This window comes from Pelodiscus sinensis, chromosome 4 (assembly GCF_049634645.1).
Source record: "Pelodiscus sinensis isolate JC-2024 chromosome 4, ASM4963464v1, whole genome shotgun sequence".
NCBI classification, from domain to species: domain Eukaryota; kingdom Metazoa; phylum Chordata; order Testudines; family Trionychidae; genus Pelodiscus; species Pelodiscus sinensis.
In genome coordinates this window covers 75,319,627-75,336,603 of record NC_134714.1, presented here as the reverse complement: position 1 = coordinate 75,336,603, position 16,977 = coordinate 75,319,627, and the positions used below count along the sequence as shown (strand labels likewise).

The following is a 16,977-nucleotide window of genomic DNA, read 5'->3' as shown; positions in this document are numbered from 1 at the left end:
GAGAAGCAATCTAATGTAAGCTACTTGGTCTCCTCAGATCAGCAGCAAACACTCCAGAGATTAGTACGGGATACTGACCAAATTTTAAGACCTCATAACTTAATAAAGAATGCAGTATTGTCGAATGAGCCAGCATCTTTGTAAATTTCAATAGCTGAGTATGTCAGTTCTTTCACTGTTATTGGGAAATTTCATATAATTGTAACTTTTCAAAAATTAAAAAGCTCTGAAATAAACACACAGCTGAAAACTTATTTTAGTTTTTTTATTTAAATGTATATAACATCCATAAAAATAGAAACTATTTGGCATTTCTGAGATACATATACTTCAATCTGAGATTTGACTAGAAAAACCAAAATACCTGATAACATAATATGTTTTCCATATTTAAACACTGAAGATAAAGTGAAAGGGAAGCTGATTTTATGCAATTTGATGTGGCAAGAAAGAGGAACATTTAATCAAGTGTTTTCATGTCTATATATTTCACCAACATGGATGTTTCTTTAAGAGATTTGCTCTTCTTAGCTATATAAAATATATCCTAAGAGTGATTGTTGATGTTAACGCCACTTTTGACTTTACTGATTGGTGTGCAACTATATAAATATAGTATCATTACTTTTTCCTATACGATTTTGTACATATGAAAAATTATGATACAAAAAATCTATACATATGGCGTTAGCAGTTCCGCAGCTGCTAACCTAAAATATACATCTAGAAAAAGTGACTGCTCAGCTCTTTGCAATACAAAATAAAAAACAGCAATCTCAAAATTGCTTTTGGTTTAAATAGCAATTCATATAAACATTCGTATCTTCACTATCTCACTTTGGTTAAAACGGTTTGCTTTTGCCTAGTTGCATTTGTGCGTGGCAAGAATCAATCTAAAGTAATCCACTCTCTCTGTCGTAGGCAAAGGCTGGCATTTGTAAAACAGCAAATGTCAAATGGCTTCCTTTCCAGGTCTGTGCAGTTTTAAAGTCAACTGACAAGTTTCCACTCCAAAAGTTTAACAGTAGAAAATATTTGCTTGATGATTGTCACCTATTGCTAAATATTCCAATGGAAGACTAGATTGCATCTCAGGAGAAATTACTCCCTAAGTTTTGTACAATACACATCCTGGAGAAGGTCATCTTTTTTAAAGAATTATTTTATTTTATTTTGTGTACTTTGCTATGTAGAACCTTAAAGAATCCCCAGATAGATTTAGCTGTTGCTGAATAGTAAACTCAGAGCCATGGAAAAGGTGACAAATGTATATTACAATTTCACGGTTGTTTCCCTTGAGGTCTAGTACAAAGCAGCATTACACCAGGATATTATTGTATTTGGTTGCCATGAGGTCTATGTTGTTAACCCAAGACAGAGAACAATAATTGTATTGCTACCCAACCCCTAGCACTTCTTTAAGCCTCCAACATGGCTGAAATACTGATCCAATCAAATTCAATGGTTATTATGCCATTGATTTCTGTGTGGTCAGGTTTTCACCCAGGGTGCTGTCTACATAGCACCAAATTTCGAAATAAAGCGCTATTCCGAAATGTCCCTTACTCCTCATAGAATTAGGTTTACAGGGACATCGGAATATCAAGTCTGAAATAACGAGCTTGCTGTGAAGACGCAGGATAGGTATTTCAGGATACTCCAGTATCCCAAAATAGCGCTGCAGTGTAAACGTAGCCCCAAAGTGTCTCTTGTGTAAAGATTGCCCTGGAAGCGTGGAGGACAAAAAGCATGAAGCAGATGACAGAAAGTAACAATGAAGGTTTCTGGGACATGTATTTTATACTCTGAAGGTATCGTTCTGATTTGATAGCCTAGGATCTATATAGTTATTCAGACCACACATGGTGAAAAAGAGGATATAGTGCAACCAATCAAGCTAAAAAACAAAGAGGAAATGAATGAACTGAGCAAAACCAAACAGTGCTAGAAGACCTACCCAGTCAGAAAACAAAAACACATTTAGAAAAAATTTACTTTGAAGTTTTATGAACCAGTTTTATAAACAAGATGAACTTCTCTCCACTCAGCTAATGAAAAGTAACAATTGTTATGTGGAGATAATTAATGGTGACAGTTCTGGCAAGCACTGTGCAGTGGGTGATGTGATTCTCTATGTAGAGGTAACAGACTGGGCTCTTAGGTTTTCTGTGGGGAGTTGGTAAGCACATTTTGGTGCCTTTCCTATTGTTCTTCCCTTAATTCTGGGTTTCAGCTCCATATTTCTTCTGTTGACAGCCTTTTTCCCTTCAAAGTAGAAATCAGCAAAACTAGTACCTCAGGCTCAACGCTGGGTTTTGAGAAGCTTTCCCAGCATTCATTCACCAGCGTTAGCTTTTTTGCTTGCACTATTCTCACCAGCCTATCCTCAGTGCTTGCCTAACCCACTCCAGTTTCCCCTATGATCTCAAATGTTTTAAACCGCCACTGGCAGAGGCATGGCAAAGGTGTTATGTGTCCGGGGGCAAAGGCAAAATTTGCATCTCCCTCCCCCGCCACCACTGCAGAGCAGGGTCCCAAACCTGGCGCATGGCTGAACCCAACCCTGGGAGGAGGGTGGTGGTGATTGTACTGCATCTTTCCCCACCCCCTCCAGATTGGAGCCAGGCTCCCGCATGAACTAACCCACTGGTGGAAATGGAGGAGAATAAGGTTCAGGGTGGAGAGGCAAGGAGGAGGCTCCAGTCGGCAGCAGCAGGTGGAGGAGGAGCAGACGAGTGGAGGGATGACGGAGTAGTGGAGGAGCATGGTACCCGGGTGCAACTGTCTCTTCCTCCCCTCCCCCTCATTCTCCCCTCACTATACCACTGACCACTGGAAAACATGTTTTCTCTATTTCTTCTTGGATCTGGTAACTTTGGATGCACCTCGACTCTGAAGAAATTTGAATAGTTGGTTCCTTTAAATAAGTTTACCTGATAGATGTGTCTTTTTTCTAAGGCTTTTGTTCCTTGAGGCCTAGAAGTCCACCTCAAAGCAGGAGGCGGGGGGGGGGGGGGGAGGAGGGAATTTAGGGCCTTTATCACAGGACATTCGTCATGTTCACAGGAGTTAATGAAGATATAGTTCACTGAGCACTAGGCAGGAAGTACTTTAGCACCTTGTAGGATCAGGTCCCAATCAATGCAGGAGCTTTTACAAGTCCTCCAAAGAAATGCCCATAGTCACACCATGCTTTCCTTGTACTTCACTACAGTTACTGGCAGAAGCTAACTGAGGATGAAGCTAGTAACTGAAGCAAAGGGAGGCCAGCAGAATGTTAAAAGACTGAGAAATTGGTAGGAGAGATTAAATTAATGTTATTGGACAAACAAAATTACAATCCAGGTGAGTATGGAATATTTGTTTTTATAAGAATCTCCACAAGAAATAAACATTTAATAATAGGCTATCTTGACAGGAATGGTTTAAAACAATCCAATGGCTGAAAATTGCAGCCAGACAAATTCAGACTGGAAATAAGGCATTCGTTTTGAACAGTGGGTGTAATTAACCATTATAACAATGTACCAAGGGTTGTGGCAGATTCGCCATCACTGACTATTTTTAAATTGAGACTGGATATTTCTCTAAAAGATCTAAGAATTATTTTGGGGTAGTTTTATGGCTTATGTTTTTTTATAGGACACTAGACTAGGAGATCACAATGGTCCCTTCTGGTCTAGGAATTTATTAAAACGACCGAATGGCTCAGAATTGCTATTTTTTCCATTTAAAGTTCACTCGCTAAGTGTATTAACATGCTCCAGCAAACTTATATGTTGCTCTATATGCCACAGGTATCCCATTGTTGAAATAATATGATCTGAACTAAACAATTGCCTGAGAGTCCTCTTACAAAGATAAGCAACATCAGAAATAATTATTTTTTTCATGTGCAGAAAGCAGGCTGCCTTAATTTAAATTCTTTTACTCAAAAATAGATAATGCCCCATGATTCCCCCTGTTTACCTGCATGGCTCACAGCATTGTCATAAATCACATTACTCCTGTACTATCTAGGAAAAATTGTCACACAATGGGAAAATTAATCAAAATCAAATAATGTTATCATATATCACAGAACACTGTGTACAATTTCCCCCATATAGGACATACTTCAACTAAAACAATTTCCATTACATGCATCTGATGAAGTGGGTCTTTGCCCATGAAAGGTTATGCTCCAATACATCTGTTAGTCTATAAGGTGCCAGAGGACTCCTCGTCGCTTTTTTAAAATAATTTTGACACCGATGATAGTGTTCATTCTTCCTGTTAGAAGTAGTGTTCTTTTCCCATTTTGGTACATAAATAGAAGAGAATTGTCTTTGAAATATTTATGTCCATTTTACCAGATTTTGCTGCTGTTTTTGTTGACATCTTCAGTTCTCATTTTCTCTCCAGCCACGGGCATTCTTTCCAAATTTATAGACTAATCTCCGGCCATCCACACGCTCCAGTATTTCTCTTTTATAATAGTACCTGTTAAAGAAAAACAAAGAAATAGATTTTACACTAGGCAGTAGAGTTGAGAATAGTCTTTAAGGGACACTCTTATCTAAAAAATCACACTTGTAACCGAACATGTTTTACTCACTATTATTACAAGTAATATCTAATGTTATTGTGATGAAAGATATTAGAGAAAACATCTCTTTTTTTATTTTACTTTGCTTTAGTTTATACACTTGATTGTACCTTGGGTGGACAATGTTTTTTCAGAAGCACCAGCTCCTTACTTAGATACAAATTAAACCCTTTGGCTGTGTCTAGACTGGCAAGTTTTTCCGCAAAAGCACTTGCTTTTGCGGAAAAACTTGACAGCTATCTACACTGGCCCCTTGAATTTCCGCAAGAACATTGACTTCCTACTGTCCGAAATCAGTGCTTCTTGCGGAAATACTATGCTGCTCCCATTCGGGCAAAAGTCCTTTTGCGCAAAGCTTTTGCGCAAAAGGGCTAGTGTAGACATGTCAGACTTGTTTTGCGCAAAAAAGCCCCGATCACGAAAATGGCGATCGGGGCTTTTTTGTGCAAAAGCGCGTCTAGATTGTCCAGGGATGCTTTTGCGCAAAAGCGCTTTTGCGGAAAAGCGTCCATGCAAATCTAGACGCTCTTTTCCGCAAATGCTTTTAACGGAAAAGTTTTCCGTTAAAAGCATTTGCGGAAAATCATTCCAGTCTAGACGTAGCCTTTGGGTTTAGCAGTGACAAGGTCTTGAGCTGGTTCCTTTGCAGAGAGGTGAGTTTTACCTTTTGTGTTTAACCTTCTTTAACCAGTTAGGTTAACCTGTTTGTATAGGTTGTTCACACACAGCAAAAAGGGAGACAAAAACACTTTAAAAATAAGAAAATGTAATTAAACCCCCTTCAAAATCACCTATAGGAACTCAGATGGCAGGTGTAGCAAATGAAACTACCTTTAACTCGTTTTTTTTTTTAAATTAACAAGATGCCAAATGTATGCAATATATCTTTAATAATTACAGGATTCATGTTTTCTCAACTCATGCTACCTCATGGCCCTGCTGAGCTTCTCATAAGTCATGCTGCTGTTGTTTTTCTTCTTTCCCCAGAGCTGAGCCACTGCCTCAGACTTTAAGAACCTGAAGACACCTTCAGACCGGTCTTCCCACTTTATTAATCCTGGGTTCTTTTCTGGATTCAGGAGAATATCTCTGATAAACTCCCAGAGGTGAGTCCCTCGAGGATCTGAAAGAAGATGGAGAAAACAGAAAGACTTTCTCTAGGGTATTTTTTGTTTGTTTGTTTTATTTTAGTATTATAGGTGGCTCACAGAAAATTACCAGACTGTACAGAAATTGAAAAATCTAACTCTGCTTCCAGACTTCCGTGTACATTGTCTGAGAGGTGTAATGCTGTAATCTGAGAGAAAAGACGAGTAAGGTAATATCTTTTATTTGACCAGCTTCTGTTGGTGAGAGAGGAAAGCTTTCAAGCCACACACAACTCTGGGAAAGGTACTTCCAGGGTCATCCCATCTAAATGCAAGATGAGACAGTTTGTTTCACATAAAAGTACTTAGTACATAATCAAAAGTAGAAAGCTTATCTCTCTCTCCATCAGAAAGTGGTCCAATAAAAGATAGAAACAAGGTAGGTGAGGCACTCTCATATCCTGGGACCAATATGGCTGCAACTACACTGCATAAAGCAGTAATCTTGACATTTCTTAAATTGAGGTTATTTTTGGAAAAGCTCCCCGCAGATTTGCATATCTCAGTCAAGCTGCAGCAAAATACTGAACCTACTCACTCTAGAAACTTGGATGCAACCCAGAGAAAATGATGCCAAATTCAGTCTTTGTTTCATATTACAAAGCTCAGCACTTTGCATTAATCCTATCAAGTATGTACCCTATTGAAGCCGCATACTTTTCAGACTGCTGTTCTTCTGCTTTATACTTCAGTACCATGACTTCTAGCATGTATACCCATTCAGGAAGGAAAAGCACTTGGAGTGTTTTGCTCAAAGCTGTGACATTCTCCCCTAGTAAAGACTAAGGAAGATGTTTTCTGACCCATTTGCACACCGATGGTATAACCTTCCCTTAAGCCTCCATAATGGATGTGGATAATGAATCTTTCCTTAGTGGAGTGGTTTCTCAGGGAGGAGAAAATTCTGGTAGTCAAGGCATCTCCTAACTTCTTTTCAGGCAATCATGTCTTAAAAGAGGACACAGTAAACATTCATCGTATCGTGGGTGTCTGAAAAGTCCTCATTGACTAGAGCATTATTTGGAATCTTTATGCGACCCTGGTAACAATGCCAATTCAAACAAGTATAACAGAGAGAAACAGCCAGGACACCTTTCATGGGGGGCTAACAGGACAATAGCCTCCCCTCCCAACTTTGAACTCCCTATATTTCATACTTGAGGTCTGCTTAAAGTTACATGCCTCTGAATCCAGAGGTAGTTCTTAAATGCAACATAATTTAAGCTGCTTGCAGCTTTGTCTTTGCAGCAGGGAGTGTGTTAAAGAGGGAGGCATGGTGATTAAGAATAACAAAAGGCTCAGCATTCAAGCAACTGAAGGATAATTAGATCATCATGAAAACATTTCTAGGGTTTAAAGATGGGGTGGAAAGAGTAAAGATGAGTGTTGTGCTGCAGGGATCTGCATTTGGCATTATGCTAGTGTTAGAGCTGAGTGAGTCTAATATGTATTTGTCTTTCCTTTATATAGGAATCAGATACAGTGCTCCTGTCAACTAAATGCTAAGTTGTCTGTCAAAATGTAGAGTGTTGCAGTATCTTGGTAGCTCCTAGATAGAGATGATGTATGAGGGGAGGAAGGCAGATGGGATTGTTTCCCCCCTCCTCATTTGGTCCTTGGCTTATACTGAGCATGCTCAGTAACACTATTGAAGCCTCTGTCCTCACTCTACCCCCTTCCCATATTCCCCATCACAGCATGCACAGGTCGGCCCTCTCCTACCAAAATCTGAAATGGTGCCCCTGAGAAAAAACTAGTCAAATCCTTAGCTGGTGTAAATTGGCATAGCTCCATCTAACCCATTTGCTCTGAAACGGGTCTTTTTTTTATCTTGCTTCCTTTTTCTCCCAAAATTTGACTGTAACTTTGTGCTATCTCTGGGCCATTCACAAGTCACTTGTATTGCCATAAAAAGTTGACTTACTGTGCTTCTTGGTGTGGGACTTTGGGGGATGATCTTGTGTTTTTTTCTCATCTGAAGACTCTGCAGAGGATGAAAATGAAACTGTTCTTATGAACTTAGTGAAAGATTTTCTGTTGACTAGCAGATTAACAAAATAAAAACCACAAACTGAATAAGTGCCTGTTCTACAGATAATCATCTTTCAAAAACTAAATGAGTAATCCAAGGAGTGTTTTTGCTTTCTGGGTTACATTTTAACCAGCCAGGCTACACTTCACAAAGAGATCATTGATGAATAAAGAACAAATACTGAGGAATAGAGCTGAATATGGAAATGTTAATTGGATTAACAAATATTTAACCCCATGTCCTTTGAACATGTATGTCACAGTGAAAAATAAAATGATCATATCTATGACAGCAATCCTGTAATCTCTCATTATGGCCCAGACCTTGCTGTAATATGTCACTTTGGTGTCTTTTTTGTTGTTGTTGTTCTGTAGATGCTCTAACATGAATTGTATGTATTGATATTATTGTATTGTGTGCCCATGTGCCTGAATGCACAATTATCTGGTAAGACATTGTTCTTAAAATAAATAAAATCCAAGTAATGCCAGAACTGTTAGGAATTCTTGATAACAGGGCACACATTAATTTTTTATAGTTATTAAGCTAAAAGAACATGCTGCTTCTTATCAGTGCAACAATTTGGGTGTAAGCCCTCTTAAAAGGCATCTGATTTGTAGCTCAAGCCATTCCTCAGAAACTAAGAGTAAAGAAGTTGAATTTATTCATCTTTTATCACCTAACTAGATGGTGCTATTTCTATATTTAGTAGTCACCTCCTTGGAAGCAAACAAAATCTGACTATTTTACTGACATTAATCAGGCTGAGAACTTCCACATAGTCTCTGAAACAATCATAATTACAAGTCCCTTTTGTGCTTGCTCTGCAGAGTATTTAGTGCCTAAATTCTATAAAATAAATGCTTAAGGCTCCTGCATGTTTTCTAATGGCTAAATATGCACAATTAACATAATTTTGCATGAAAAGCAGTAATTTGCATGTGCAGATGACAAAGTAAATAATCTGTTTGTATAAAATTGTGCCTGACTTTCACTTGCATCTGCAATAATTGCATGTCAAAAAGTGATCTCAAAAATATTGAAAGACATACTGTATTCTATACTCAACTGGAATTATCAGCTCAAAAATAGAGCTGTCCAAATAACTGAATGTTATGTTCAGGTGTAGGTCTGAAAAAACTGAAAAAAAAAAATCATTTCCAGACAGCCTTTTTGATAGTGTTGTAAATTTTTGATGAATTAAAATGTTAAATAAATTTTGAGTGTTTTTTAAAGTACATTTTAAATTAAAAATAAAATTGAGGAAAATTTCAAACCAAAAAGTAAAAATGTTTCATTTGCGAAATGAACCCTTTCTTACATTTCTAGAAAAAAGAAATTCTGACTAAAACAATTTGCCAAAAATCGACCTAAGCTTGTGAATTGTTTCAGTTAACCCAAATTTGCATTTTTAAGTAAAAAAAAATATTTTGCACAGAGGATTTTGCTCAATTTTACTCAGGGCAGAGAGAACAGTCTCTACGCACCCTTTTTCAAGTCTGATATAACATGGTCTTGGCCCAAAACAACAAACTGACTCCGAGTTCATGTTTATATATCCTACCTATTTTCAGAGAACACCAGTCACCTATGGAAGTCACTGAGCTTATGAGGGCTTGGTTTTGCTGACTTTATTCATGATAAGCTCCTATGAAAGACACTCAACTATACTATACATCAAGAATTGGTGAGACTTTTGTCTTTTTTAAAGACTGTAGTGTCAAATGCCTAATTTGGGGGTAATTTTACATAAAAAATATCATTATTAAAACACTATTTTAGAATCCCATATTTAGCTCAAAAAGGCTTTGGTATGTTCTCCTTAGCTGGTAATTTATTCAATAAGAGTCAGTTGCCTTTTACTCACTGATATATTTTCCTTATTACACTTATGTAAACAGCCTCCCATCTGCCTTTACTCTTCTATGGAACCCTTTTCTGAGCACACACAATTAGAAGGCTGAGGCTTGACAGATTAAAAGAATTATGATGCCATTTCAGCAAAGCTGCCTTGCAAAACTTATGACAAAAGATTTCACATTATTTACATATGATTCAGGAGTGAGCTACCTCTTTACGGGATATACAAATTTAGTTTTTACAACAGGCTGTGCCCTGGACATGCCACCCTAGCTCTAGGCACAACAAGTCAGTGTATAAACACACCAAGCCAAGAATCTTGCTGATTCCCAGCAGTGTCAGACAGAGAGCTGGCAGCCATTTTATGAGAATGGGCGTTGGCAGGAGAAAAAGTAATTGAGTTTGGTGGGCGTTTTTTTAACATTTATTGCTGAATGCTTTTGTTTAAACCACACGTCACCTTGGCAAGCCTTGCTGTGCTTGTAGGTAATGGCCACACTGAGCATGCACATACAGATACTGTTATTGGTATGGCCTTTAATTGTGCCAGATGAGTTTAAGGATGGGGGCTCAGTAGGCAAATAAATTAGCATACAGCATGAGTCTCAGTGGGGAGCTGCAAAGACAATGGAGGGGGATGCAGTCACACTGCATTTTTTTCACTTCCCACATCCTGTTCTTTTACCTTTCTTTTCCTCCCTCCCCCTAACAACCCCTAATTTTTTTTCCTTTCAATTCTTTTACAGAATTTGTTTCTCTTTGGATTATTTTCTCTTTTGCCTTTTTCTTTCCCTGTGTTTTCTCTCCTCCTTCTCCATGTTCTTTCAAGTGTTCATGCTTCCTGTTGATTTTGACTTTTTCTTCTTATCTTTCTCTTTCCTTATCTCTTCTTTCCCTTCTACCTATTCGCCAGTCTCTTCTCTTCTCTTACCATCATTTCTCTCTTCCCCTCTTTCCTCACTTTCTGCCCACAGCTGTCACTAAGACACCATACTCTGAATCATACTTGCCACATTTTCATGTGTCCACCCACCACACACTTCTGCTTTTCCTCTCTCTACTCCCTATGCGTCTGTCACTTACCCACTACTTCCCCTGCCTACAAAAAGACAGATTATATTCCTGCTATGTCCTTTTTATGCTGTTCAGGGGGTACAAAGAGGCCATCAAAGGATTAGATGACACACTATCTACGTGATTTGCAGAGGTACTATAGGCTGGACTGGGGATCCACTAAAGTTGTGGGAAAACTGTTGGGAACACCCTCTACTCTGTGCTGGTAGAAGTAGGAAAGATTTATACCTGCCCTCTGGCTGCTCTGTACTGGTGTAACACCAAATCTGGCCATTGATACCTGCATATGAACAAATTTGCTCACCACTGAAGTGCACTTCTGAGAAGGGATGAGGCAGTCCTTTAGCTATGCACAGCCACACTGCACAACAGGTTGTGACAGGCTAGGGGCATCTTATCTTTCGAACACTGTCTCGTCCACTTTGAGTTAGTCACTTGGAAAGATATGGGGAGTGACCCTGAGGTTGCAGATTATTTGACGTTCTTTTTTTCTTTTTTTTCTTGACAGAGAGAGGAGAGCAGTGATCCTTTTAAATAACGATTTAGTTAGGATCACTAAAAAAGCTAATATTGCTTGGTTTAAAATTAGCTGATACCTACAATAGACCTGCAGCAGAAGACTTTTATAGAGCCATAATTCTAGGGCAGGTGAGACAAATGATCAGTAATACAAGTGCTTCTTACCAAGAGGCTGGTGACTGGTAGAATTTGTGGAAATCTGTGCACGACAGAAAGTTTTATTGTCCAATAACTCTGGGGATTAAAAATAAAAAAATTAACATTAACATCCTCTCACCACAGTAAAACACTTCATAAATGCTTAAAACATTGTGATGTTAGTTACCTACTGTACTACCATAACCTCTGTCATACAAATAATTCTCTTCTTTCCAGGAGGCCATTATGGATGGATCTGAAGATAGGGACCAAAATGAAAGTCTGTGTCAGTAAAACAATATTATCCAGGAGTGAAGCAAGTAACAATGAGACATAAATCCAGTAAGAATAAGAGAAATGTGAAAAATAAAAGACTAGGGAAGATGCTACACCATAGACTATTATACTCCCCCTCACCATTTGTACACTGGGAAAAATTAATTAATACAAAATATTTATTTTAAAAAAATGCTTTTTCTTGGGCCTGTATTTTCTTAATATTTTTTCAGGTAATATTTCAGCTTGTGTGATCCAGAGGGATATTATCTCTTCCTGCCTGAGCAGTAATGAAGTTTGTAAGATTGTACTTTGTTGCTAGAGAAATTATTGTGTCCTCAACAATTCAGCATTCTAGTAGAACTGAAGAAATGAAGATTTATTCTTTATTTGTATTATGGTGGTGCCCAAAATCCCTCACTAAAACCAAATCTCCATTTGGTTAAAAACATGATATAACTGAAAGTTACATCTTCTATGTAAATCCCATTTTATGTTATTAGATACCAACTCAGAATTTCTATGTAGGCACATATTAAGGGGCCATTGCTCAAGTTACATATATTCTTAACCTAAAGAACATCTTATTCAGCACAAACTGAACAACACATGGATATAGAAGAATTTTAAAGCCATCCTTAGACTCATCGTTCTCCTTACAGTACACAGAAAATTAATTGGAGATTTATAATAGCATACTCGTTACCTTCATACATTTGATTTTCTTGTCAACAACTATTGAAATCAAGATGCTTTTTACATTACAACTTTTAATGCCAGATATGTTACATTTGTCTTTCTTTGTCTTTCCAAATCAAAAGCAATGAGGTATAAGACTCAGATTTGGAATTTATTTATTGTTTTAATTTAATAATGCAATTAGAAACTGAAAATGAGTCACTAAATCATCTTGTTTGGCTGCATTAACTTTTTTTGGGTCGGAAGCCACTGACCTACAGAAAAATCAGTTAGAGGCTGCACGTGAGAAGCAAAAATAAATAAATAAAAAATTATAATAAAGCCCCCGAGTGAGAAGGAGAAAGACATTCCCCACATTCCCTTTGCACACAAGAACTTAGGAGGGCCCAGGCTAGTGGACTTTGTGTGCTCCAGACCCACGATGTGGCAGTGGGGGAGGGGGGGCAGGGGGCTGGAACACCACCATGGACTCCCCAGTGCTGGGGAACCCCCATACCTCGGGGTCCAGGTCCAGGCAAGCTGGGGGCCACATCCTGCCCCCCGGGCCTGAAGTTCCCCACCCCTGATTTATGACATGGGAATTTACAATAGCAGACATCCAAACCTATAGCTGCATTTTGGGGCATCCAAAGCCCATGTTCTTACAGTAGCACACATCCTCTTCCTTTTTGGACATCTGATCCATCCACTCTTGTCTCTACAAACAAACCGTATCCAGCTAAGGCTTGGGAGGATTATTTGGCCTACACTTACAGCAGTGCCAGCATCCACATTGAGGCAACCTCCCTTGTCTTAATAGGGCCAGATAAGATTCCCCTTTGGACACACCAATGTCATTTCTATCCTTCATATGGGCGCTTGTATCTACCCAAATCAAGTTCTCCTATCCTTGAGAAAGCAGCACACCCAGCACCTTGGCTATGGATAGACAAGATCTGGGGTGTGGGTTGAGCCATTTTTGGACAGGAACCTTGAAAATACCCAAGTTTGAGGAGAAGGCTTGAGCTTGATTTTGTGTTGTTCCATTGTAATTCTTTTTAACCATGAAACCAAGCCTCCAATTGTTGAGAAGGGTGATGACGACACGGGTTAGGTGACATTTTAGAGGTCTCCTAAGTGACCACATCTACTCTAGTGTCTCTGGTACCATGTTAGACGTCAGAGACTCAGTAAAGACAATTACTGACATTTTAGAAAGCTCAGTTTTTATTTAATCTCCATTATGTAATACCCCCTTCTCTAGAAAACAGACTTGCTAAAATATCCACCATGAACTTTATCTTAGTAGCAATTTTCCTTGATCATTGATACCCAGGGTAAAGTCAAGTTACCTGAAACACCATCACAATTGCTATTACTTACCTGTTTGTTCTGTTTTAACAACGACATTATGTGATGGGTACACTTCACTGCCACACTGACCTGCAAAAGATTGCATGGAAGAAGGAATGTTTGGATATTAGGAAAATCTTTTCACTAGGAGGAATCACTAGAATGGGTTGCCTAGGGAGGTGGTGGAATCTTAGAGGTTTTTAAGACCAGGCTTGACAAAATCCTGGTTGAAATGATTTAGTTGGGGTTGGCCTTGCTTTGATGACCCCCTGAGGTCTCTTCTAACCCTATGATTCTATGTGTAATTAGGCACACGGCACACAGAGGAAAGATAAGGCTTCAAGTAGGGATCGATACCAAAGGGCTTATTTTGAAAAAACATGAGGTGACACACATAAACACCCTCTACCCACACCCTGTGAACTCCTCATTTAACTTCTTAGTGTGAATCAGCTAAATTACTATGCTCTCGCTGGAAATGAGAAGAGTCAGATAAATGGACAGAAGGAAGGAAGAGTCATTTTTACCTTACTATGTCTATTTCCGAGACAAGATGGGTGAGATAATATCTTTTATTGGACCAACTTCTGTTGGTGAGAGAGACAAGCTTTTGAGTCACACAGAGCTCATCTTCATCTCTGAGAAAGGTACTCTCAGTATCACAGCTAAATGCAAGGTGGAGCAAATTGTTTGGCAAAAGTAATTAGCACTTATTCTAAGGGACCAGTCAAAAGATAGATTGGCCCATTAACACCTGAGCAATCATAGGACAAAAAAGGATTAATAGGCTACAGATCATTGTAATAAGCCATAAATCCAGTGTCTCCATTCAGTTAATAATTTTTCATATTTACTAGAATTATGAAGTTAAGCTCCTAAGCCAGGGATGGGCAATAAACGGCCTGCAGACCGGATGCGATTTACCAGGGTTAGGCCCTAGAGGGCTGCCGGTGCTATATTTACCCGTGCATCTTCAGGGATGGGTGCTTGCAGCTCCTATAGGCCATGGTTCACCATTCCTGGCCAATGGGACCTGCAGGAAGTGGTATTCCAGTCTGCACCACTTCCTGCAGCTCCCATTGGCCAAGAACAGCAAAACACAGGTAACGGGAGCTACAAGCAGCTGTACTGCAGATGCACAGGTAAATATGGTACCAGTGGCCTGCCAGGGGCTAACTCTGGCAACTGTATCCGGCCAGTGGGCTGCTTATTACCTTAAGATCATCTTTTGAAAATATTGCTCAGGTTTTCTTTGCAGAGGAAGACTCATAAGTCATGTATAGTATGAGCACTTTGTGATAGGGTTCTTTGTTTTGTTTTGTCTTTTATCATTTCCCTGTGTGATTTCATTCAAGTGTAGTAACTGTCTGGTTTCACCCATCTAGTTGTTAGTGGGGCAGTTAGTGGACTGGATGAGATACATCATATGTTGTGGTATGGAATGTGTAGGAGTCATGGCATTTGAAAGGTATATTGTGGGAGGTGTTGATTATTGCAAAATGGAGATATATCTGCAGGTTTTGCACCTGTTGTTCTTGAAGGGACTGGTGCTGCTTTGAGTGGGTGTATCTTTCCCTCACCAATGGAGCTGGGTCCAGTGAAAATATTACCTCACCCACCTTGTCTCGCTAATGTCCTGGGACCAACACATCTGCAATTACCTTGCATACATCTGCTTCAGTCATTCAACAGAATGAGTTACCTTCTTACTACATGAGGCCTCAAAGAAATACATTCCTTTGGAGAAAGAAAGATATAGGTACCAATACAGGACACAGAAAATACATGTGTATGGGCAATGTGAGATAAGGAATAATTTTATATTTTAGCAGTGATCTGTTCTAACTCACGTCTGGGTGAGAGAAATAAGTTCTTTCTAATAAGTGAACACTATTCAAATGTGCAGCGGTTTCTTTTAAGCCGCTGTCTTATGGCCTGATTAATTATTGACTGGTGCCTGCAACTGTGAGAAACTTTAAAATGGAGGAGGAAAGGAACAAGTTTTTAAGTGCAGGCAAGCATTAGTGGATCAATGTGTGCCACACATACATTTTGGCAGAATCGTTAGCATGAAGGGAAGTTCTACATTTCTGCACACCCACGAATCTCCTGAGTACCGGTAGCTTACAGAGCGCCTTTCTTCAATATAAGAGCGTGAGCTACTTGTTAATAAAAAAAAAAACTTTGTCTTCGCTGATAAAACATCCCATCTTTTTTCATGGTCTTTTTCCCCAATATTGCTAACTTGACTAATGTCTTTGAGACCAGGTAAGAGCTTAGTAAAGTGGGGGTAACCAGGAGTATCAATCCTGTGTCTCTTAGGAGCATTGCAGCAATTAAGTTCCACTCCTGGAAATCTCTTAAGCCCCTCACAAGCAAAGCTTCAATCACTGTAAGGTTGAGAAACATCAGTGGCCTTAGGCTTATATCAACCCAGAATTCTGCAGTCCTGTCCTGTCCATCCTATCCACTACTGTATATTTACCATTCCATTTTAAGTGCTGAAGGTTGCTGTAAAGAAGTTGACCAGCTGTTCCAGCTGCCTGGGTGAATTCATGCAAAGTCATGCTGCACAGGTGTTCACCATCGATGTCAAAGTCCTGGAAAGGTATGCAGTTGGCATCCAGCTGGTTGGTATCCAGGAAATGCTGTAGCCACTCCCACACATGGTACTTGGTCCAGTATTGAGGGTGTATCTCAGCCCACTGAGTTCCATAGAAACTGCCAGACACTGGGAAGGACAAATGTTATGTACTCATATGTACTCACTCTATCTGTTAACATAACAGTAACCCCGAGCACAGAGTGGCTATGTGTTGTGTGCAGGAAAGAAAACATGGATGACTGCTTAAGCACATCCCTGGAAGCCAGCAAATCTAAATTCTCTTCCCAGTCCTTAACACCATCTTATTGATTGTCCTTGAGCAAGTCACTGCAATGCTCTTTATCTCAGATTCCCAAATTTGAAAATGAAGAGATTCAAACTAACCAAGGTTATGGGTGTTGTGGGAATTAATTAAGTCAAGTCTGTAACAGGCGTTGGAATTCTTGGGTGGGCGGTTCCACAGGTGGAAAAAATATTACAGCAAAGATGTACTGACACCCACATGTAAAAGGCAACTTTCAAGTATGTATAATAATGCTGGGCCAAATTCTGAAGTTCTTGTTTGGGCAAAAGTCCTTTTGAAATCAGTGGGAGTTTGGCTTCAATAAGGACTAATTAAACGCTGAGTGTGAACTTTAGCATTTGTCCCAATAATGATAAAATAAATATATTTGAAGCTATATTATTACATAGCAAATTCTATCAT

At 39.1% G+C, this 16,977-nt stretch overlaps 1 protein-coding gene across 1 annotated transcript in view; it reads right to left on the bottom strand.

Moving 5' to 3' along the window:
* Window positions 1-250: 250 nt before the first annotated feature.
* Window positions 251-16,977, bottom strand: part of EHF (ETS homologous factor) — a 41,755-nt gene continuing 25,028 nt past the window's right edge. Inside the window, exons 3-9 of the mRNA XM_006124454.4 lie at window positions 16,152-16,397; window positions 13,697-13,756; window positions 11,547-11,615; window positions 11,387-11,455; window positions 7,661-7,720; window positions 5,516-5,711; window positions 251-4,482 (exon numbers count right to left, since the gene is read on the bottom strand). Coding sequence (XP_006124516.1) covers window positions 4,383-4,482; window positions 5,516-5,711; window positions 7,661-7,720; window positions 11,387-11,455; window positions 11,547-11,615; window positions 13,697-13,756; window positions 16,152-16,397 — 800 coding nt within the window. The 3' untranslated portion in view covers window positions 251-4,382. The remainder of the gene's footprint in view (window positions 4,483-5,515; window positions 5,712-7,660; window positions 7,721-11,386; window positions 11,456-11,546; window positions 11,616-13,696; window positions 13,757-16,151; window positions 16,398-16,977) is intronic.